Source organism: Sinocyclocheilus anshuiensis, unplaced genomic scaffold (assembly GCF_001515605.1).
Source record: "Sinocyclocheilus anshuiensis isolate Anshui unplaced genomic scaffold, SAMN03320099.WGS_v1.1 scaffold25, whole genome shotgun sequence".
NCBI lineage: Eukaryota > Metazoa > Chordata > Actinopteri > Cypriniformes > Cyprinidae > Sinocyclocheilus > Sinocyclocheilus anshuiensis.
Window position 1 is genome coordinate 1036815 of NW_015536477.1, and position 24127 is coordinate 1060941.

The 24127-nt window shown below is 37.0% G+C and overlaps 1 protein-coding gene across 9 annotated transcripts in view; it reads left to right on the plus strand.

The window, feature by feature from the left end:
- LOC107662373 (cytoplasmic polyadenylation element-binding protein 4-like) overlaps positions 1–24127 on the plus strand; it is a 28703-nt gene extending 4576 nt beyond the window's left edge. For 3 of the 9 annotated variants that reach the window (XM_016452395.1, XM_016452622.1, XM_016452753.1), the window contains exons 3-12: positions 9231–9321; positions 14356–14406; positions 16729–16752; positions 18274–18444; positions 18578–18667; positions 19449–19567; positions 19770–19884; positions 20400–20581; positions 21380–21612; positions 23509–24127. In XM_016452395.1, coding sequence (XP_016307881.1) covers positions 9231–9321; positions 14356–14406; positions 16729–16752; positions 18274–18444; positions 18578–18667; positions 19449–19567; positions 19770–19884; positions 20400–20581; positions 21380–21607 — 1071 coding nt within the window. In that variant the 3' untranslated portion in view covers positions 21608–21612; positions 23509–24127. Of the gene's footprint in view, positions 1–9230; positions 9322–14355; positions 14407–16728; positions 16753–18273; positions 18445–18577; positions 18668–19448; positions 19568–19769; positions 19885–20399; positions 20582–21379; positions 21613–22948; positions 23484–23508 lie in introns of those variants that run through there. The other 6 variants (XR_001631223.1, XR_001631216.1, XM_016452515.1 and 3 more) reach the window with 6 other exon arrangements.

Genomic DNA, 24127 nt, shown 5'->3' on the forward strand with positions numbered 1-24127 from the left:
CCCCTAAAACATATAGACCCTTTCAGAGATCCTGTTCACCTCTCTTCTTGTCACTTTCTGTCTTTATTAGACTTTCTTGTCCAATAAAGTCAAATTTATTAATAAAAAACGTAAATTCGCTATTCAAAAATGTGCTATGTGTACTGTAGGGCTACACGATTAATCGAATGCGATTGTCATGCACATTTTGTTAGTAATGCCAGTTCTGTAATCAGCAGGAGATCATCATCACGTGCTTTCAGATGGAGCAGAATTTACTACACACCGTAGTCGTGTGTTTATTAGTCACGTTGAATCAATGAAAGCAGTTGGATCTTCTGTTTATTCAGCTGCAGTGAATTTCAGCATTTTCTGGGTTTCTTCTGCGAGGCATATTTGGAGTTTCAGCGCGAGAGCGCCCTCTGGCCTTTGGATGGAGATTTACTGCTGATCACAGAACCGTGCTTCACTGAAAGATACACATGACAATCGCAGCTTCTGTCGAATCGCGATCTCGATTCCATTTCAATTTTATCGTGCAGCCCTAGTGTACTGTAAAAAATGTTTCATTTTAACAGTATAATACTTAAATACTATAATAATAATAATAATACTATAATATGCTACCGCAAAAACATGGTAATTGTTTAATGACAAATTCCCTTACCATATACTGTAAAAACTAATCAATCTGTTAAATTTACAGACTTTGGAAGTAAAAACAACAGTCATAATATTAAATTCATATTCATATAATTTACAATAAACAAATGTAAACTAATATTCTCAATTTTATGTGTGATATTTTGTTTAAACAATTGTTTCATACTAGATTTTGTTCTCAGTTATGTACATTTGGGACTTATGTTACATCTTATGTTCTTTAATATTTAAAGAAAAAAACTATTTGTGTGTCATATGTGTGCACCATATTTATTAGGGGTGTATCGGTACGTACCTCGATTTTGGGGTCACGGTTTGATACGAGTTTGGTACAACAGGATATTTATTTATTTTTTATTTATTTTGAACATGCAGTAGTGATACATACATGTAGCATGAGCAGTTGTTTTTGATTTGAATTAGATTGTATAATTTCAAGATTTAAAGGGAAAACAGAATGATCTGACTTTAGATTTGTGAAATTATGCTACATAAGTAGGGTTGCCAACCGTACCGTATAATACGAAATTGTCTCGTATTTAACGCATCAGAGAAGCATGAACGCTATACAGAATGTAGTTTGTCCCGTATTCGCAGGCAAACGCAGTATGACCATCGAGACCATACAAATAACAAATTAACCATTCTTTTTGCACAAATCATTGTTTGAATTGTGAACATAGCCACTCAAGGAAGGCTTTAAGACCTTGCAGAATCCTCTGCCGCCTGGTCGCTCCCACTTCACAGCTAGCGGGGCTCTCAATAACGGCAATCCCCTTCACCATCCGTGTTTTGATTTTGCCAAATCAGTTTGGGTGAATACAAACAACGTGATTATTGATCATAAGCACAACATCCAGCTAGGCAAAAAAACATGCAATCTACCTGAGGGAAGATGTATTTCAGTATTGTTAATATATTATTATTAATATAACATTAAGTTAATATTGTTAAATAGCGAAACAAAATTACACATTTTTTAAATTGTAACTTCTAGACTAGCATATTCCTAAACCTGGACCTCGTTAATATTTAAGAATAAATTCAAGCACCAAATGCAGCCCACACACACTCCAAGTTCTCTTTAGTTGAAAAACATTTATTTTCATGAATTCATAGGCTACATGGTTGCAATATCATTTTTGTTCAAAATTTTAAATGCCATTGTTTAAAAAAATGCTTTATTGATTGACATTTCATAGATGTTCAGTTGTTATACTTTCAAATTTTATGCAATATTGTATGTAATTTCACAGTATATTCACCTCCTAAATTACTAGAACACTTGTGCAGTCACAATTCTATAGTGGTAAAATTTACTCAGGCTGATGCTTTGTGTATAACATGCGTGGCTTTTTTTTGTATGACATTAAACTTTATTTTTAGAATAATTGTACATAGGTTAAGCAAAACAAATGTGATTATTTCTGAGAACCCTTTAACCACTTTTTATACACATACTTAACTGTAGACACGGAAATGTCATACTCTATGTGGTACAGAACAAATATTTTGAGCGTACCTTATTCTGTCCCTTATTTTCCTACAATCACAGTTGTCCCTTATTTTCATTTTCTGAAGTTGGCAACCCTATACAAAGACACCTGCACAAAACAAAAACAGCAGATGGACTGAATGAAAATGCAAATCTATTCTCTGACAGCAGGTGGCGCTTATAGAACAGCAGTGATAGTTTCCTTGGTTACCGCTTTTAAAAAAGGCAGCTGCGCTTATAAACACTAATATGCATTACATGGAGGTAAGAGGAAAAGAAAATGCCATCGAAACTTGTGATGAACTCTAATCCATCATGTGCCCAATTATACAGGTACAAAACAGAGTATCTGAATGTAATATTAACATTATATCAGTTAATGAAATATACCGTTTTTTTTAACTGTAAATTTGAGTTCAGTCCCGTGAAACCTAAAATATTGCTACTGTATATTCATACAAGTTCTGGGAAGTGGGACCTGCAGCTGCCTTTTTTACTGTAAATTGTACATACTGACATTTTGGTGAACAGGTGTTTTGTGTCATAACTGTTACTATATTTTGGATTGTAGCAACAGGACAAGAACTATGCTGTATTTTAGAAGAAGACCAAAGACCATTATCTACGAAAAAAAAAGCAATATTTTTAACACTACCTAAATGAATAAAGAATGAGCATCAGATGTGCTTTTGATTTTTTAATGGTTTTATTCCATTTATGAAGGTGCTGTAAATTCAATTGTTATATATTTTTAATATAATACTGTTGTATTTTGCACATGATGTAACTTGCTAGTTTTATTGTAAATCTAATAATAATAATAATTTCATTTCAACAAATGTACCGTCAGTACAGAAACGGCATCTTTTTGTCTTCCATTTTTTTAATTGACACACCCCAACTCAGAAACTCGACATAATCCTGCATTCCCCACTTTGTGGTTTCGTTCGTGCACATTTAACTCGTAAACACAGTCTTTCCGACATGGCTTGAACGCACCATTGCCTCTCAAGGTTTTGTCACAATCCTTATTTCGTATATGGTGTTAACACTGCTATTGTCCTCCTCTTTGTTTTTTAGAAGAAACAAATATTTGTTGGTACTTTCTGGAATTTAATCAATCTGTTAGCTTTAAATTTGCCGTTATAGTAAGCAGTGTCAATTCTGTGGGCCATCAGCCCTCATTTGTGTCAGTGTATCTCTCTTTCAGCTTGATTCCAGGGAACAGGTGCTTTCAAGATCCTCTTATCGAGCCGTTTGCGCACAGAGTTCATCATCTGGTATAGGAGCTTGGGTCAGCCTGCAGTTTTGTGATCTAGATGTGTTCTGTTCTTTGTAAAACCAACAAACTAAAGGTATTTGATAGCACTTGGAACCTGTGGCTTCCACCACTGAGAACAGGCAGCTCTTATTCGCAGCTATTTGCTCCAGCTGGTTGAATATGTGATGTGATTCCCAGCACTGCATAATGTCGCTGGAAGTTTCCACAGGCTCTGTGTACTCTCAGCCAAGAATATCTGATGTTTGGTGTGAAAGCAAAGGCTGTCTCCGGAGGGGGGGCAGGACACACATATATACACACACACATTGACAGACTCACACATGAACAGGCACTGCCGAGATGTGTAATTAAGCAGTTGCTCAGGGAGAAAATGAGAAATGGGACACACAATTCATGATGGTGAAGATGGTTCTCATGACAAGGTTAGATGATTGAAGACACTGTAAAGAAAACAGAAAAGCAAATATGGCTGTTGGGAAGTGTCTTTTTGTTTTTTTGTTTTTTTGGTTATATGCCCAAGGCTCAATTAGCGATCAAGCTGACATGGAGACGATTTAAAGCTGTTTGTTTATTTTCAAGGCCAGCTTTTGTTTGGCTATTGTCACAGGGTGCAGGTGCCCACGGCAAATAGTCATCTGTTGCTCAGCTTTATCGTAAAGAACAGAGGGTTAGCCAAAGATTTGACTGTGCAGTTGCCTAATATGACACACTTTACATTTTTCATTTTGCACCACATGCAAATCATTCTCACTCCTTTTTTTTTATTCTCGTTGATGCCTTTCTAGATTCATTCTGTAATATAAGATACACACTTTTGTTATCGTAATGCATATGGTGTGTATATTAGAACACTATACTCTCGGTCAGCCAGGTCTTTTGCTTTGTAAATTCTAGCCATCATCGTAAACCTCTGTACTCTTCTTTAAAGTTTCCTATGATGGCGTGAGCTTCAGGCTGCCTCAGCGCAGACATTCACCCCACAGTGCATTAAACTGACTCTATTATTGGGGATCTTTGTGGTTTGATACAGAGAAAAATATTTTTTGGTGCTAGGCTCTAGAATATGAAAATGAAAATTCTGTCATCATTTAGAGGTCGTTCATGTAGAACTGTTTTTGCATTTCACTGCGTTGCTTTTCCTTTGTTTTTCTATGTCAACTTGCGCAATGTGGATGCCTTTGACCACTGGGTTTGAATTTGGCATCTTTTGCAGAGGAGATGATTTTACAAAAGGAGATGTATTGCAGTATGTACAAGTTGCTCGTTTCCATACAAAAAAAGTAAATAGGGATGGACACTATGAATCTTAGAATTGTAACAGAAAATCGATAAATGTATATTGAGCTATATTCTCTGGTCACTGTATGTGACCAGCATGGCATTCATTTTTTGTGGTCATATGGGTTTGAAACAACACGACACGAAAATGATGACCACATTGCCATAGATGAAATATCCCTTGTAATTGACATTTTTAAAAATAAGCATATATTGGCAAATTTGATCAGTCGGGTAGTAATGCTACGTTTGTGTTGAAATATTTGAAACACTTTTTTTGTTACAAATAATTAGGCTTGTGTTAAGTCCTTTGTTTTTAGATTGCTGTCTTAATGGTTTGTATTAACCTTCAATTTTGAGATCTTTTGTAATGGCACAGTACCATAATAATACCGCAGTAATGTGCAAAGAAATTCTCTCTAGCTGCCTTCCATCCATTTGCGTACTGCTTTTTGTTGTGGACTCTTTCAAATATTACACCTAGCTCAGGTATCTTGATTCATTGCTGTCTGGAGATAAGTAGACCCTTCAATGCCCTTCAGTTGTCAGTTGGAAACCATGTACCTTTCCAGTGTTATTTTGTCATACTCCTGGTTCTCCATTGAGAAAAAGTCTATGATAGAGGCATGACCAAGACGGTCATGGTTATTTTATGCCATCTATCTGACCGAGAGCTCTTTCTACACTTTAATTACTTTATCAGTAGAGTCAGTTGCGCTCCCTTGTGGAAAGTTTCCATACCCCCTGCCTCCCCAACCGTGTGGAAAGGCCGGATTAATAGGCTTTAGAGTGATTTGATGTGGAAGGCTTTGAAATACCTTGTGTTGCGACAAAAAACACAATGTCAAACCTCTACCTCCCATTCTCCCCCCGTCCCTCTTTTCATTAGTTTAGCCATGACATTTCAGATTAATGTCGTTCCTGAAACACCCGTAACATGCCACACTTAATCACTCACATCAGGGTGTTCCATCAAGGTCCCTTTTTGAAAAGCTCACCGCAGACTTTTTCCATATCGCTTAAACTATTGTGACCTGAAAACATGTCCCTGGTGGGAAAAGGCCTTTCAGTCAGCAAGCCCTGCGCGCAGTCCAATTATTGTTAAACCCGAAATAGCTCTAGCGTTAAGGAGTGGGAAATGCTTATTAACACCTTTTTAACAAGACTTGTGTATAGAATGCACCTCGTTCGGTTTTTGTCAATGATGGCTTCAGTTCCTTATGGAGTTGGTTCTTCATCAAAGGGCTCTCAGTGGAGTGTACTGTGCATTAATTCTGAAGACGGCCTTTGGCCCGCTTTCGTGTTCTGAATCCGCGAGCCAGCCCTGTGCTATGGCATAAGTGCCCTGCATGAGCACACGGCCTCTCTAAACTGAGGGGGGTGCTCTGAAGAGTAGATGCCAGATCGTGACTGAGCACGAGCAGATTGTACCGTTAATCACGGCACCATCCAGTTCAGATGGAAGCTGCGTTATGTTGGAGCTCCGGTACACCACGTTAGTTACGTAGCCTATATAAATAGTCCGCTGAACCCGGCTGCGTCATGTATGTAGCAGTGAGCAAGTTGCTTCTCTAACTGTGTGGGTGTGTTATTCCTTGGGAGGCCTTTTGTGTAAAACATTCAAAAAGTTGGTATATTTGGTGTTAATGCCAACAGTAGTTTTGAAAAACCTGATTAGTCTAAATTAAGACTAAACGGGCTGATTGAATGGGCATGAAATTCACACATAATTCTGGCATGAAATGTATACGAATGCAATGCATAACACATTCTCAGCGGTGTAACAAGGGCTGCTTTACTGGAAGTGGAATGTTTTTCTATGTAAACATGTACTAGATGGACATGTTTGATTGTTGTGCTCTAACAGCATTCTAAAAACTCAAGATAAAAATAGTTTAACTTTAAAAAAAATAAATAAATAAACGAGTGTCTAGACCATGTGGTTTTTCCATTCCACTGCCCTGCATCTCACATTCTACGTGAACACCTCTCATTTAAAGTGATAGTTCACCCAAAAATGAAGTTTGATGTTTTTGGACCCAATTGAACCCCATTGACTTTGATTGAAAGACAAATTCTGTTCTTCAAAGAACATTTTTGCAAATGTTCTTCAAGATATCTTTTGAGTTTCACAGAAGAAAATGAGTCACACAGATTTAGAACTACACAAGGAAGAGGATCTTTGTTTTGTAGTGAACTATCCCTGTATTGGCGCAGACATTTGAAGGTAATTCTATCGCCCTCTTAAGTGCTGCTGAGGTTTGTTACCGTTATGGTAATGCAAGAGCGCACATCAAGTATGTACGATAGGATTGCACTCTTGTAATGCTTTGGTCAGGCATTTGCGTCTATGTTGACGTACTTGCATAGAATGTGTTTCTGACCTTCAGGAAGACCTAGATTCTGTTATTGTTTGCTTTTGTTGGACAATAGAATGAAGAGTCTTGAGCCTGAGGTGTGTGTTTAATGCAAGTCTCAGTTTTGAGATCAGATGACCTCTAGTCCAGTTTAAACACATGATTGTGCTGAATCATCAGGTAAAGGGGAATGTCCTAATCCATTTAAAGTAGGGATGCACCGCTATGAAAATTTTGGCCGATACCGATAATTCTTTATTTTTGAAAGCCGATAACCGATATGTTGGCCGATAAATCTATATCCAAATTTTTATATACTTTGAGAGCCTGATTACAAAAAAGGTCTCATCATTAAAAGAAACATCCCAAACACTTCAACATAAGCAGCCTAGTTTGAACGGTGTACGTTTTAAAAATAATTTTACTCTCCCATTACCAAATTTAGTCATAAAAAAGTCTTACAAATAAATAAAATAATGCATAAATAATACAAACAAGTCACTGGACATCATTACACGTGTAAAGAATCAAAATGAATGCGCCATAGATCAATAAAACGGAATAGCCTCTGCACGGACAATAATTAAATGATTTTAATTACTAAACCATATTGTTGATGAAAATAATAAGAGAAAAATAAAAGTGGTTGTTATTATTAATAATGTATCAATGATTTTGAAAAAGTAACAAATTAATACCACTGTTTTAAATAGCAGCCGTTTGAGCTGCGCGTGCTGAAGCTGAAGAGCTGAATGAACACGGTAAACTGAAGCGTTTTTCTGGCAGCTTATTTAACTCAAGGAAATGCATCCTGAGATTAATATTAATACAACATAAACATAATATTACAACTTATATATGTACAAAATGACGCAGTTATTGCATGCTATAGTCAGAATGTGTGATCCTGTTGTGGATGCGCTCTTCCCATAACAACGTGCTGAAACACAGCAACTAAACCCAAAGAATTCACAACGTTTTATTATAATAATGTTCTCATTAGAATGTTATATACATGACATTCCCAATCATAGTTATTAATGTTGTGCACTGCTGTTTGAGCTGCGTGCGCTGAGCTAAAGATGATCACCGGTAAACTGAAGCGCTCTTAACTTAACCAAACACATTCTATATGAGATAAATCAGATATACATCAAATAAACACAATATTACAAAGTACAATTGCACAAAAGGCTGCAAACGAACAGCGCGCATCTGAAGTGTCTCTGAAGTAAATAATGCATTATTTATCGGCTTTAAGATATCGGCCAAATTTTCTTATCGGGCCGATACCGATAACAGAAAAAATGAGCATTTATCGGCCGATACCGATATGGTGGCCGATATATCGTGCATCCCTAATTTAAAGTATGAACTCTCTTTATCATTTATCAGCCTTGTTCATCCAAAAGTTATCTGTTGCAGTCTTTATATAATTTTTTTTCAAGTAATCCAATAATAGATTGTCTGGTACAGCATGGCGTTGGTATTGCCAAAACCATGAGTTAAGTTTGCAGGTATCACATGCACTGAAAGTCACTTTGGCTAATGGCAAATGCTTATATGCAACTGTTAAAATTATTATGATCTAGGTAAGAATATGTTTCAAGCTTTGTTTTTTAGGTTCCTTTTTAGCCATTTGTCACGCAAATAGTTAAATTCAGGCATTATCTCCGTTAAATATGAGTTTTCAGCCTTTAAAAAAAAAAAAAAGAAATGACAGAAACCCTTCAGTGTTGCACATGGTTTGAGTTAACGTTATTTTGTTGGTCATTGGTATCTCTGGGTTTGTATTGTTGGGTTATGTCATTGTCAAGTTGAATCTGCATTGCAAGTGTCTTTTATCAAGCGTTGTGCTTTCTCTGCCAGTTTTTTCAGCCTTTGTTTATAAATTATGTCAATCATTAGACCTGTCACATTAGATATTAGCCTCATGATCCAGAGGTCAAGTCAGTAGCGAGCACCAAATTAGAGTTATATTTTGGTCTAGAGCCTCAGTTGAGCCTTTCAGTTGTGACTTCCTTTCAACAGGATATAGTTTTTGAGAGGAACAAAAGCACAACAGCTTGAACTCTATTGTAGATGAAATGGATACTCTCGCAGAGCCAAGGGATATGAGAAATGCCATCATAGTTGTTTTTTCTTGATACCCATCCTCCTTTTTTCCCCCTCACAGGACCGTCCCCGTTCATTTGATGGCTTCAACATGCATTCTCTGGAGAACTCCCTGATTGACATCATGAGGGCCGAGCAAGACACTCTGAAAGGTAAGATAAGAGTCCACGAAAGGAGATTGTGTCAAAGTACCATATTGATGGCCAAAAACCTTTGACCCATCAGCAGTTAGATTCATGCGGCCGCTCACATGGTTTAAGTTGCATTGCTCTCTCTGTAATCAAATGAAAGCTGTAGCTGGTTTGTACTCTAGTAAGGGGTCATTCACACAGAACGTGCTTTTTCATTCTACTGCACTGCTTTTGAATTGGTGTTTTATGTAAACGTGCTAAACAGACATGTTTCACTGTTGCATTTGTGTCTTGTTTCTTTTGCAGAATCATATGCATGACAGTGTTCTAAAAATGTAGTGCTCAAGTTAGTAAAGTAGTTAAACTTTTAAAACTTGGCTTTTTTTATTTCACTGCCCTGCATTTACCATTTTTGAATGCAGAAACATGTTCCGTGGAAATGGCCCCTAATATCATCATGAGTTTGTTTGATTTGATGGAGCTCCTGTTCTGTGACCAGTGTCTAATTTATTTTTATTTATATATATATATTTTTTTTTTTAAAGTTGGTTGGTTGCATCACTTTTGTATTCCTGTTTTACGACAACTAATCACAAGGCACGGTCCTGGAGGCCTCACCTTTGATAGCAGTTGTAAATGCATGCAAATGACAGTTAATGAGCCCATGACATTATTCCATGCATTTATTAGAGCATGTTCTGGAGCAGACAGTAGATCTAATCTTTTTTTATGGTCACTGCTGCTGGCTACGGCCGCCTGTTATTTCCCAATTGTGCCGAACAGAATTATATATTGAAAAATGTGAACGGTCATTAAAACATTTCCTTTTTGACTTTGCAGTCTTTTTACTTTGTGCTCTCCAGTGGCATTTTACACCCTGTGTTTTCTTGCATATTTTTGTAGATTTCTTTAACATTAGATGTGGTGTTACATTTTTGGTGTGAGAGTGAGCAGCTGTAAAAAGCTGCCCATTAGTGCTGAATCATTGCACACCCACATACACACACACACACACACACAGAGCAAGAAGAAAGAAAAAGCTCTCTGTTGACCTACAAATAGCTGTGTCTGTGCAGCAGAGCTTAACCAGAGCTACTTCCACAGCAGTAACTCTGAAGCTACACTAGACTTTACAAACACATCAGCCTGGTTTTGTGAGATTGTTGACTTTCATTATGTGAGCTCTCTCAAATTTGTAATCTGTGGCTCATATTAATGTTTCAGAACAAAAAATGTTCCATTCTTGTTGGTTTGTTTGTTTTATTTATTTATTGTATGTCTGTCTGTCTGTCTGTCTGTCTGTCATAAATGGTAATAAGAACTCCTGCAACTTGAAACATGAAATCAAAATTGACCCGGTTTTCTTTCTTAATTAACATTCCTGGTCTTATTCTCAATGATTCATTACTGCATTGTATAATGTAAAAAAAAAATAATCTTGTTTATTTTTAACTGCACATTGTCATATGAACAGTCAGTACTGATTTCAGTTTCACAAACCTTGAAACCTTAAATTTTGAACATTGAAAGTTCAGTAAGTGAGTCAGATGTGTATTCAGTAGTAACTGCTTTGATGGGTTCTGTGAGTTCATTCAATGAACAATTTGTCAGACTGATTTAAACCAGTAACTCGTGAGTTTGTGGGTGCTTTTGGGTGATTCCCCATAAAACCGGCTCATAAAAGTCATTTGTTTATGAATCGGATTGTACTGTTCTTTCTGTATGCTTGTTTTTGCATACAGCCCACAAGATAATTCGGTTCACTTGTTTTCTTGCTATTTTGTACATTTTCTTTTGTCTCATCACATTAATTTCAGGCTGTAAGCTCACAACTTGGGTAAAATATAATTTTGTTTTCCATAGCACTACATATTCATGCATTTCATTTTTACTTTAAACAGAAGCATTGATACACTTTCATGTTTTAGATTTCCACACATTTGGACCATGATTAATGCAACCCCAAAATGCAGTCATCTTACTGTTGATTTTTAATAAGGAACACAATGAAATCTCTGTTGGGTGGTTTCTTTAATCAAATAATTAAAATAATTTAAGAACCAAATTAGACCAACCCTCAGAGTCAGCTTAACTTCACCACCAGAACCAGAAGGGCGGCCCTGCAGACACCAGCCCAGTGTGGCAGAGATGTCCAAACAAGAGACGGGGGAAGAGAAGTAGTCCAGTGTTGCTTTGAATAGCTTCCAGCATTGTCCTTTGCCTGTAAAAGAGCTCTCTGTTCTTGCTAAAGCAACAAAATGGTGTGCTGGCCCTGGTCACCAGACTACTCTTGGAGTGAACGGTAGAAGGAAGGAGCTGCCAGAGCCATGTTAACACTACATAGAGAAACAATCCATACCATGCGTGCTGGTTGTACTTGATGTTTCCTCTCATTCTTCTACTAGATGCAGAATGAGGCTGAGTTGAGCATGAGAATGAAAGTGATCTGTTTCTGGGAGAGTACATTCTGACGTGTAGTGGGTGGTCATCCAAAAACAGATGTTTAACACCCAAAACCCTATAAACACAATTTCTGATGACCGATTTGTCATCAGCCAGTCCTTGAAAGAGTAGCATGGCATTTTTAAGTATGTGTACCTTTAAAGGGGTTATGTGATGTTGCTAAAAAGAACATTATTTTGTGTAATGAAATGTGTTTATGCGGTTTAAGGTTAAAAAAACACATTATTTTCCACATACTGTACAATATTGTTTCTCCGTTATGCCCCGCCTTTCTGAAACGCGTCGGTATTTTACAAAGCTCATCGGTCTGAAAAGTGAGGTGTGCTGTGATTGGCCAGCTATCCAGTGCATTGTGATTGGCCGAATACCTCAAGCGTGTGACTGAAATGTTAAGCCCCTTACCATGTTGTGATGCCGTGTCCCGGAGCGACGAGACAAAAACATTAAAACTAGGGATGCACCGATAGGATTTTTTGGGGCAGATACTGATACCGATTTTAACAATCAGTTATTGGCCGATACCGATATTTGTCACTTCCTCTCTTATTTGAAATTTTGGCATCAAAATAGATAGTATTTTGATCATGTTTTAAATCAGCAAAGTTCAAAAACACCTGCATTAAATTATACTAGCAGTTTTATTGCTGCATCAAATAATTTCTAATGAACATGGATTGGATCCATTTAACATTCAGCAGGCCTACATAAATACAACAGAACAAAGATACATATTAAATAAACAGTGCTTTTTAGGTAGGTTTAACAGTTTTCAGGTACAGAAATAAAGTAAGCAAATGTAAAATAACACTTCACTGTATAAATTAAATACATATTAATCATTCTTTATTGTAACGGACTTATGACTAATCTTCTAATTTGTTTTTGTATACATTTTTTATATTTTTTTGTGAGTTTAAATATGTATGAGATCTCCATTACCAAGGCGGGACTCTTATTTTGACGGGTTTTCTAGTCTACAGAGCTATATGGGTAATGAAAGCACGCAGTTCTTCGGATTTAAAGTTTGTCAGTTTATTAAGCACCCCCGAAAAGGCATGATATCTGTATATATGATATATGTTAGTTGTAATAAGTGTTTTGTGTAATTCGCTGTATATAATGCAACTGAGAGAGAGAGTTTAATGTGCACTTCTCGTGCTACACTTATGAAAGTTACAAAAGTTTAGTCAAGAATAGTGTGCGATCTTTTGTCTTTTGTTGTGTGATTTGCATTAAAGTGCAGACAGCAACTCTAGGATCATGCAACAGACATTATACAGCTCAGTGCCTTCACGCAGTTAATTAATAAACCATCGGTTTGTTATATCGGCCTTTTCCCTTATATAGCCGATATGCCGATGGTTGTAAATTGAGGAAAAATCAGCCGATAAATATCGGCGGCCAATACATCGGTGCATCCCTAATTAAAACCCATTATAAACGAGGCATTTGTTGCATCCAGTGGGGACATAATTAAGGATTATAATGACTAAAGCTCCGTTCACATCAAGAACGATAACTATAAAGGTAACAATATTAGCGTCCACACCAGCGAACGATATCGTCTGGTTATTCTAAGCGCACATGCGTCTGCCGCTTTAAATTCTTGAGCTCAGGAATGGATGGATGGATTCTGATTGGCTGTCAGTGTTTTATCGTTCATCAGCTGGAAAAAAAATCGTTTTGAAAGTGATCACAACAATATCGTTCCTCTGTATCTATCGTTATCTTTATAGTTATCATGCTTGGTGTGAACGGGCCTTTATTATGTCTTTTTACACATTGCGTTGCATTGCGCCACAAACGTAAAACCATGTCTGTATTTGTGATCGGAGAAATGACAAACAACAAGTGCTACTTTACACCAGCAACAATAAAGTTACGCCTTCTTTCTTTGCGTGAACATTTGGGCGGCGTTATGCAAATCTTCCCACACAGTGACGTAGACTTGTGGGGGCGTGTTTAAACGAGGCATTTTAGGAGGGCGTGGACAAGTCTTAACTTTTATAAAGAATATCTCTTTGGGTTTCAGACTTTAGTCTTTGCAACTTTAGGGATCTTATTTATTCACGAACAGCTTGTAACACTCCAAAGAGAAAGGAAAGCTTGAAATCGCATCATATGACCCCTTTAACACACAACAGTGAACACAGCGCAAGTCTTGATGGCCATGTCCATGAACAAATGACTATTGTGAACCAGCCGATATCAAACAACCTCAAACCTGCTCGAGTTGGAGATTTGAATCAGACTCCCTCCATCAGTGAGTTGTTACTGAGTTCACAATTGACTCCCTCACTGAACCATGTGGCGTTTTTGAAATGATCCGGGAACTGTGATGTGGATTGTAGACTTAAATCAATCTGTTTATTAGTATATGACAGCTGTTGACTTTTTTTGGCCTTTTTGTTGAGTGATTCTATAATTTGTCATCTAGAAAACTGAACCTACAGCGTACATTTAAGTGGCTGCATAACCTTGAAAACTAGAGACCTGTTACTCTAATGTGTATTAACACAAACCATGTGTGGATACAAATGTGCTGTATGTCGTTCCAACCATCCAGCTGATTTATACTATCCTCTCTCAAAGGTCGCCTCGGATTCACCCATACAGGAGGAGACAGCCCCTTGCCCATAAATGGTACGCGCATGCATTTTATTGGCTTAATGTGCTAGTGGCTCAAGCAGAAGGGTGGCTGAACAGGCCCAGCAATCTATGTGTTGAAATAGTCAGTAAGATGAACTTTTGGGGCACTTTGGCTCACTTTTAGCTGTAACATTCTGTTTGAATGGATTTGAAACATGAGGTAAAGCAAACATATAAATCTATAAAATTAAGAGAAATGTAGGATATTAGTAAAGTTAATGTTTAGTTGTCATCAAATAGGTATAATCTTGTACTGTTGTAAAAAAAAAAAAAAACAGCTTCTGAGTCAAAGGGTGATATAAATAAAACTGGCCCTGTTTTCATAGCTTGTTTCAAATCATTCAGTGGTTTGAAAAGTAAGAACATGTTCACTTACTCAAATAGGGCTAGCTAAAAATATATATTTTAAAATATTTTGCTATTATTTTTAGCCCTGATGATAACTGATATCTTGAGGATTATTTATTTATTTATTTTTTGTAATATGAGACCCTGGACCACAAAACCAGTCTTAAGTCACTTGGGTATATTTTTAGTAATAGCCAAAAAAACGTCGTATGGGTCATAATTACCGATTTTTCTTTTATGCCAAAAATCATTAGGATATTAAGTAAAGATCATGTTCCATGAAGATATTTTGTAAATTTCCTACCATAAATATATCAAAACTTAATTTTTGATTAGTAATATGCATTGCTAAGAACATAATTTGGACAGTTTTAAAGGCGATTTTTCTCAGTATTTAGATTTTTTTTTGCACCCTCAGATTCCAGATTTTCAAATAGTTGTATCTCGGCCAAATATTGTCCTATCCTAACAGACCATACATCAATGGATTATTTATTCCTTATTTATTCTTATGTATAAATCTCAATTTCAAAAACCCTTATGTAGGGCTGCATAATTAATCACATTTCTAATCGCGATTACAATTATGAATGCCACAATTATGTAATCGTTCAAAGTCCACTTATGTTATTCTGCGTGCTTAAGATGCATTTTTTTCTTTCTACATGTTATCTTAAAGGGGTCATATGATGTTGCTAAAAAGAACATTATTTTGTGTATTTGGTGTAATAAAATGTGTTTATGCGGTTTAAGGTTTAAAAAAACAAATTTTCCACATACTGTACATTATTGTTTCTCCTCTATACCCCGCCTTTCCTGAAATGCATCGATTTTTACAAAGCTCATCAGTCTGAAAAGCGAGGTGTGCTCTGATTGGCCAGCTATCCAGTGCGTTGTGATTGGCCGAATACCTCAAGCGTGTGACTGAAATGTTACACCTAGGGATGCACCGATACCGGTATCGGTATCTGGCCCGATACTGGTCTCCTGTACTCGTACTCGTACTTGTTAAAATGCCCCGATACCAAACACCGATACCACACAGTGATAAGCCAATTATGATTTTTGTCATAATCGTGCAGCTCTACCCTTATGACTGGTTTTGTGGTCCATGGTCACATATGAGATGAAATTTCAGTTACATATCCATGAATTGTTTAATGTATGAAGTAAAATGCAGATAAAATGTAAATAAATAATCAACGCATGTTTTCCAAGCTTTCTTTTTATCTTAATGAAACAGAAGGTTGAATATTGTTTAAATATTATCTTACATTTTCATGTACCAATATAATGTGTATATTATATATATATAGTAATAAACAGCACTTTTTATCTTCAAAATAGGGTATTTCTAAAAAACATAAAATGCCACACTGAGTTTTGTTTAATTTAAACAGATAGCTTGAACGGTTTAATTCGCCAAATTTAGCAGCATTTTTTTCCTCGTGTTTAAATCAGAAATGCTATTACACATGCTAATGATTACTTTTTATCATTATAGCAGTGAAAAATATATTTTTTAAATTGTAGTTTGTGAGGTATCATGTTTCCAGTGAGTAGACATTTGATAATCGGCAAGGGTTGTTAATGAATGTGCTCAGAATTAAAACACGTTTGGACGGGTAGGTTGAATCACACAAGAAAATTATTAAAATACATTCTGACAATCTTCTCGATGAGCCAAGAAACTCAGTTTAGTTGCACAGTTTAGTTTGAGCCTTGTTAAAATTGTTTGAGCACTTGGCCGACAAACCCAGGTAATTGACTTCTTGCAAGATTTTAATTATAATCATACGGCTCTGAAATGCCACATACTTTCAACACATTTGTTTAAAATGTAAAATTGCAGTCAGGTTTGGCATAAAAAGCTTAGTTCCACTATTCATTTATATAGTTTAGTCAGAGAATTCACATTTTCATTGGGGATGTGTTACTTTACTTGTGATCGTCTTATTTTACATGCAGCAAGGAATTATGGGAGGCGACGAGGTAAAGAAAACTTCTAACAAATCCAAATGAAAAAAATGAAAGACTTTCAAACTATCATAATGATGGGTAGAATAATCCAGCATCTGCATGATATGTTTTGGGGCATTGTTAATTGTTTGCATGTACACAAGCAGCCTTCATTTCCATTTGTGTATCGATTGTGTGCCTCTTTCCTGCTGTACTCCAGAGATTTTTTTATTTTTTATTTTTGGTGAAGAGTGAATTTGATTGGGGTTTTTCTGTGGTTAGGGCAACCACACACACACACACACACACACACACACACACAAACATCCAGGCCACAGTTGTGACTAACTCCCTAACATAAAGTCTTGTAAAGCAGCTCAGGCCTGTGTTCTGTCACGTCAGGAGGAAATTTGCTGGAGTGGCTTGAGCCAGAGAACTAATACTATATCCGCCAGTCCTCATCCTATGTTATTACTGAAGCTTTAGTGCAGAGCTACATGGCCATGTGCTGGACATTAACACTTACATTAACGGATATTTTGACAAAATATTCTCTTATATAACCTAATTGTAGAAATGAGTTTTATAGGCACAGATGCGAAGGAGAGTGCCTAAAACCCCATTAAACCCCACAAAACGTCAGTTTTCACAAAAATATTAAGCAGCCCGACTGTTTTCAGCACTGAATAATAATCAGAAATGTTGTTAGAGCACAAAAATCAGCATATAAAATGATTTCTGAAGGATAATGGGTTACACTTTATTTCGATAGTCCACTTTAGACATTCTACTAACTATAAGTAACTTTGTAACTACATGTCAACTACATGTCAACTAATTCTCATTAATTTGCAACTACATGTCTACTAACTCTCAGAGTAGACTGTTAGGGTAGGTTTAGGGTTAGTAGAATAAGTTGACAAAGAAAGTGTTAGAAGATATTAAGCAGACAGTCTACTAATACTCTACTAACTGCTAGTTGACATGTAGTTGCAAAGTTACTTGCTGTTAATAGAATGTCTAAAGTGGATTATCGAAATAAAGTGTTACCAGATAATGTGACACTGAAGACTAGAGTAATGATGCTGAAAATTCAGATTTGAATCAATCAATTGAATCAATTTGAATAAATAACATTAAAACATTAACAGTATTAAAATAGAAAAGTTACTTTAAATTATAGTCATTTTTCACATGAATTTTACTGAATTTTTTTATCAAATATGCTGCCTTGGTGAGCATAAGAGATTTCTTTCAAAAACCCGAACATTTGAGCGTTTAACACAACTCGCTGTATAGAATATAAAAATGACCTGCTTTATCATTGGACCAAAACTGTGGGCTATAATTTGTTTTATACCACAGAAGTCGTAATTCAGAAATCCCCATGCTTTCGAAATTGCACAACCCAAGATAATGCAATTGTCTGTCTTAGTATTTCTTGGGCTCTGAATAATCCGTCAGTGTAATTGATTTCATTCTGTGGTGTAGGAATATAGCTTAAACACTGAGAAAGGCACAGATGATAATTCCTGCCTTCTCCCCCTTCTTCAGGACACTCATCCCTGTTCCCGATGGAAGATGGCTTCCCAGACGAGGAGAGAGGCGATCAGAGCCTGCCTGGCCTTGGTTCCTCCCACTGCTTCCCTCACCAGAACGGAGAGAGGGTGGAGCGCTATTCTCGCAAAGTCTTTGTGGGTGGCCTCCCCCCTGATATAGACGAAGGTATTACACACGTTTAGGGTGACCTCTGCACTGCTGCTTATAAAAACAAAACCAGGTTTCAAGGTTCATTGTTGGCTTTGGAACTGTTTCCACGATAGCTACTTACTCTTATCTGAAATACTATCTTGCCTAGATGAGATAACAGCTAGTTTTCGCCGCTTCGGGCACCTGTTTGTGGACTGGCCTCACAAAGCAGAGAGCAAGTCATACTTCCCCCCGAAAGGTGAGCTAAGAGTTTAGAGTATTAGTTGAAGGCCATTTTTAAACAGTAATTTTCATAATAGGCACATACTAATATTTTAATTGTGGCTGGCTTGATCACCATGACAGCACTTGAGTACTCAATTAAAGGGATAGTTCACCCAAAAATGACAATTCTGTCATCATTTACTCACCCTCATATCATTCCAAACCAATAAGACTTTTGTTCATCTTCAAAAAAACAAGTGAAGAAGGAAACCTGAGAGATTTTTCTCTCATTTTGAAGTCCGTTCCACTTGTAAAAAATAGTCCATATGTATCGACCGGTGAAGTCTTCTGATGAGACACCATCACTTTATATCGGTTATGCTTGAACAGTGAATGAATTAGATGTAAATAAAAGCCTAAATTAAATTTGTTCAGCATATAAAACAATTTCTGGCTCTTTTATGTTTTTTCATAGTTTTGTGATGTCTTTGTGAACTTTTTGAAGCTTGAAAGTTTTGGTGGAATGGACTTTCAATGGGACGGCAATCTCTTACGTTTCATTAAATACATTTTTATTTGTGTTTTGAAGATGAATGGAAGTGTTGTGGGTTTGGAATGACTTTAAGGGTGAGCAAATGATTTAAAGAATTTTCATTTTTGGGAGAACCATCCCTTAAAGTTGGTACTGCCGATTAGGTTTAAAGACAGGAGTTGTTTTGGTAATGATGTGCATTTTCTATTTATTATTTTAATGTAAAATGTTGTACTTCTGCTATTCCCACTGCTTACTAACTCTAAAATTCTCTTTTCCAAAGGTTACGCTTTCCTCTTGTTTCAAGATGAGAGCTCTGTTCAAGCCCTTATCGATGCCTGCATCGAGGAGGACGGAAAGCTCTATTTATGTGTTTCCAGCCCCACCATTAAAGACAAACCTGTAAGGATGAATTACAATACTGCACCTCAGTTTTTATAGTGAATTTCTTTTTTTTGTCTTAAACAGCTGCATTTTCAAATTAAGCGTTATTTTGTCCTTATTTGTTCTGTGAAGACCTGCTATTGTTTTATTTGTCAGTGAATTTGAAAACTCTGTTGTGGATTATTTTTTCATGTATTGTTGACGTGTGGCTTTGTAACAGGTCCAGATTCGCCCTTGGAATCTTAATGATAGTGATTTTGTGATGGATGGATCACAGCCCCTGGACCCGAGGAAGACCATATTTGTGGGTGGGGTGCCACGCCCTCTTCGTGCAGGTATGGAGTTTTTTTTGTTGTTGTTTGTTTCTGTGTGAAATTAAATGTGTGATCACATACAAACTGTTTTAGAGTAGCCAGGGTTTCATTTATGCCAGAACAAGTCAATCCAGCTGTCATGGAATTGCATTCAGCTACTATTTTAGTATCTCCCCTAATCACAGAGGATGGAATCTTCCTTGCTGGCAAAAAATCTTTTTATTTTACCTTAATGAGTAGTTATTAGGAGACCAATAAGTAACTTTGTTGTAACATATTAAGAAGCACTGCTCTTTGAGTAACTTTCTGTTAACAGCTTGTAGTATAGCTGCTTGATCAGAAGAGCAGTGAAACTGTAGCTTGCTAATAGTTTGTAGCTTTACAGACTATTTTCAAAGTAGCTTTTCAAGGCAAAACTTCTAAAATATATTGGGAGTTGCCATTTTATTTTAGTATGAAAGGGGTAGAAAGAATGATGCAGTCTAATTTGTATGTTTTTAAACTTTTAAGCATTAAATATGTTGTCTTTCTGACAGTGGAGCTGGCAATGATCATGGACAGGCTGTATGGTGGCGTGTGCTACGCAGGCATCGACACAGACCCAGAGCTGAAGTACCCCAAGGGAGCAGGGCGGGTCGCCTTCTCTAATCAGCAGAGCTACATTGCTGCTATCAGTGCTCGTTTTGTACAACTGCAGCATGGAGAAATCGATAAACGGGTCAGTGCTGACTTCCACAAAAAATGCATAAGCACACTCCCCTTCCATGCAATGGCATTGATCCAGCAAGCCTCAAAAACACTCAAAAAGCAGGGTTTTGGACTATGCGCTAACCCTAGTTGTGACATTACAACATGTTTTTTGTTGATGAACAAATGCATGTTTTGCACAGCTTCGGTTACATTTTAAATGCTTTTTTAATGCAGGACTTATAAAAAATAAGAAAGATGGGGTTTTGTAGGCCAAAATGTTCAGGTTATGGTTCTCAATGGTAAAATCCCATGAAACCTGTCAAGCACATGTCATATTGACACAAAAATAAGCTATATTTTGCATTTTGGTGTTATTTTCATGACAATGTTTTCCCCTAATTCTCATATCTGTCCATCTGTCTGTCTGTCTGCCTGTCCACCTGTCTGTGGTGAAGTATTTATACACTGTGTTAGTATTTGCTGTATTGCCATTTTTAGCAATATCTATTTTTTTGTTACAAAACAAAATATATGGTTGTTCAATCAGTTGAAGAAAAGATTTACCCAAACAATACAGAACAAATAAATAGAACAAAAAGAGGCAAATAGGGGGAAAAACTCACTAGAAAAACTAATTTAATTTCATTTTAATTTTAAAATATTAAATATAATATATTTGCTGTTTTACTTTATAACTGTCATGACAGTTCATATTGCGAATAATAGGAATTACTGACAACTTATAAAATTCATACTCATAAAAAAATAATGTCAAAATAATGCAAAATACACACACGTAACAGTCTGCTGATCTTTCTCGGCCCAGGTGGAAGTGAAGCCATACGTCTTGGATGACCAGCTGTGCGATGAATGTCAGGGGACTCGCTGCGGAGGCAAGTTCGCTCCTTTCTTCTGCGCTAACGTGACCTGTCTCCAGTATTACTGTGAATACTGCTGGGCGGCCATCCACTCTCGCGCCGGCCGGGAGTTCCACAAGCCTCTGGTTAAGGAAGGCGGCGACAGACCTCGCCACATCTCCTTCCGCTGGAACTAAAGCTGGTAGGCCAGGAGAAGACGGAGGGAAAGAGAGGAGGGAGAGAGCAGGCTAGGAGGAGTCGCAAAATCATCATCTAAATAAATGCACTTTTCTGTTGCTGGTTCCTTTTTAGTTTAATTTAAAAAAGACAGACAAAAAATATGATTTTAATTTGTCATTTAATATATATATATTAAAAAAAATGGATGTGTATCCAAAAAAAGATTCAGGAAGAAAAAGAAAATGTCTAATCCATCTCTCTATTTTTTTATAACTCCATTATATTTAATTTTCAAGTGCACAGAGATGTGAATATATTGAGTATTAGTATAATTTGTCAGTAAGTATCTGCATGACTTTAGAATTGGCTTTTTGTTAACATTGCGATTGGAAGTATTACGTCCTATTTTAATTGAATCGAAAAGGCGAAGGAGCAAACGTGAAAAGAAAAGGTGCGGGACGAGTGCACTTATTTCTTCGCTACCCAGAGTGCAGATGTGTGGTCTAAGATCTCAGTTGTTAACCAAAGCTTGGGATTTGAGAACAGAAGTGACTTCTCTCGACGCTCTGTTTTTACTTTACTTTGTACTTTAAGACCATGCTAATCTTCAATGTTTCTTGATGACAACAACTGATTCCACAACAGCTGTCTGGATTTGATCTCCATTGTGACATGCAAGAAAACTAATACCTCAAGCTTAGCTGCTAGTTTAAGTCGAATATATATATAGTATATATATATATATAAAAAAAAATCAAGCTGGTCTCACCCTTTCCCCCAGGACCATAGAAAAAGGAAATGACATCAGCAAACGGCACATTGAGAAAATCTGCTCTGTCACTTCCTGATTTGAATTCGAGATTCAGCATCCTAGTGGGGAATGTATGTTGTTAAAGTTGCAGTAGTCTGCCTGCAAGCTGGTTCAAATGCAAGAAACTTGATTTCCTTTCTGGTCCAGCTTAGCAAGGAGCAGCCGTCGTTCTCTCAGGCTGTTAGCAGCAAGCCTTTTTTAGTTTTAATTTTTGACTCTCAGTATGTGTCTCCTAAGCCTTTCCCCAGCCCCCCGAAGCCCAAAAGCCTGAAAAGAGGTGTACGTACAAGCAGAACCGCAGTGAAAGCTACTTAGAAGGGAGGAAGAATGATCAAACAATGTACCTCCTGTCCTGCAGCAGCCGTGCCCGCTCAGCCTGAGTGTGAAGCATAACTGAAGGTAGTCCATGCATCTCTCCACTCGCTCGGCCCCTTCCCCCAACGCTCACCTGAAACATAAGAGGTTTTACTTTCAGACATTAGGGAACCAAAGATGGCTGTGTAGTATCTAGCGAATCCATGAACGTTTTCTTTCTTTTGCCCTGCAGATTTCATTTTGCCTGATTATTTCTGCCCCCAACCCGACCCAGTCCTCATCCCATTCAATATAAAGACCAGATGGGCTCCAGCAAACCAAAGATTGGCCTTGAATCGATCAGCATGCAGTTACAAGTCCTAGTAACACTAGTGAAAACCACTTTTCTGCTTTCCAAAGGTCAACCGAAAGAGACGCATGTAGTTCGGCGGTCGGGTATTGTTGAGGAGTTTACGCCAGGCATCAGGATATCCAATTCGGTAGATTTACGGCATTTAAACCGACTAGCGCAAAAGTCAGGGAGTTAGTGATCAATTAAGACTTGATACACTAGTGAGAAATGTATCCTCGTGTCGGCTTGAGCTGGTGGGTGTGGTGGTTGAACGTTTTTGAAGTTAAACACTTTTTGAAGAATTTGCTGTTAATGAGATGGCAAAAACAACAAAAAAAGAGATTATTTTATACATGGCCTGCTGATTTTTGGTACAGTGTTTTCTAGCTAAATTATTTTGTCATGCACATATAAACATTTATTATGCACTACTTTTCTAAGTACTTTTTTTTTTTCAACAGTCATTTTAGGCACATTTTTCACGAAATGGAAAAAAAAAACCCTCCTTTTTGCAATACCTCAATTTTTCACATTGTGAAAGGTAGCTTTTGTACTTTTGTTACTGAGAGATCTGCATATATGGAAATTTTCATTTTAAGAGAAAAAAAAAAGTTGCGTGAATTTAATATATATTATTTTCAATTATGCTTTTTATACATTTCAGTGCTGAGGACTCTTTACAACTAAGCACGCACTTGCTTGTGTTGACGCGACAAATCTGCAGTGGAGAGATCAAAGTGTATTGCTTAAGGTCTTGGCTCTTGTACACTAGATTTTAATGGCAGCCCTAGATTCGGAAATGATCTGACAGCAGCATGGTAAGAACACGTTGTCGTTCATGTTAATATTGCGCAAAATGGCTAAAAGAGAACCTCGTCTTTTTGGTTTCCTCTCCATAGCTGGAATATAAACTTATAATATAAGGAGAATGCTAAGTCTGGTTCATGTTTAGGCTGATCCTCGTATCACAAGAATGGATGTTTGATGTTTAGATATTTTAACATTTGAAAATATATATTCTTGAACTGCCAACTAGTTCCTATTGTAATCCTTAGCATGCATGATGAGAAAAAAAAAAAA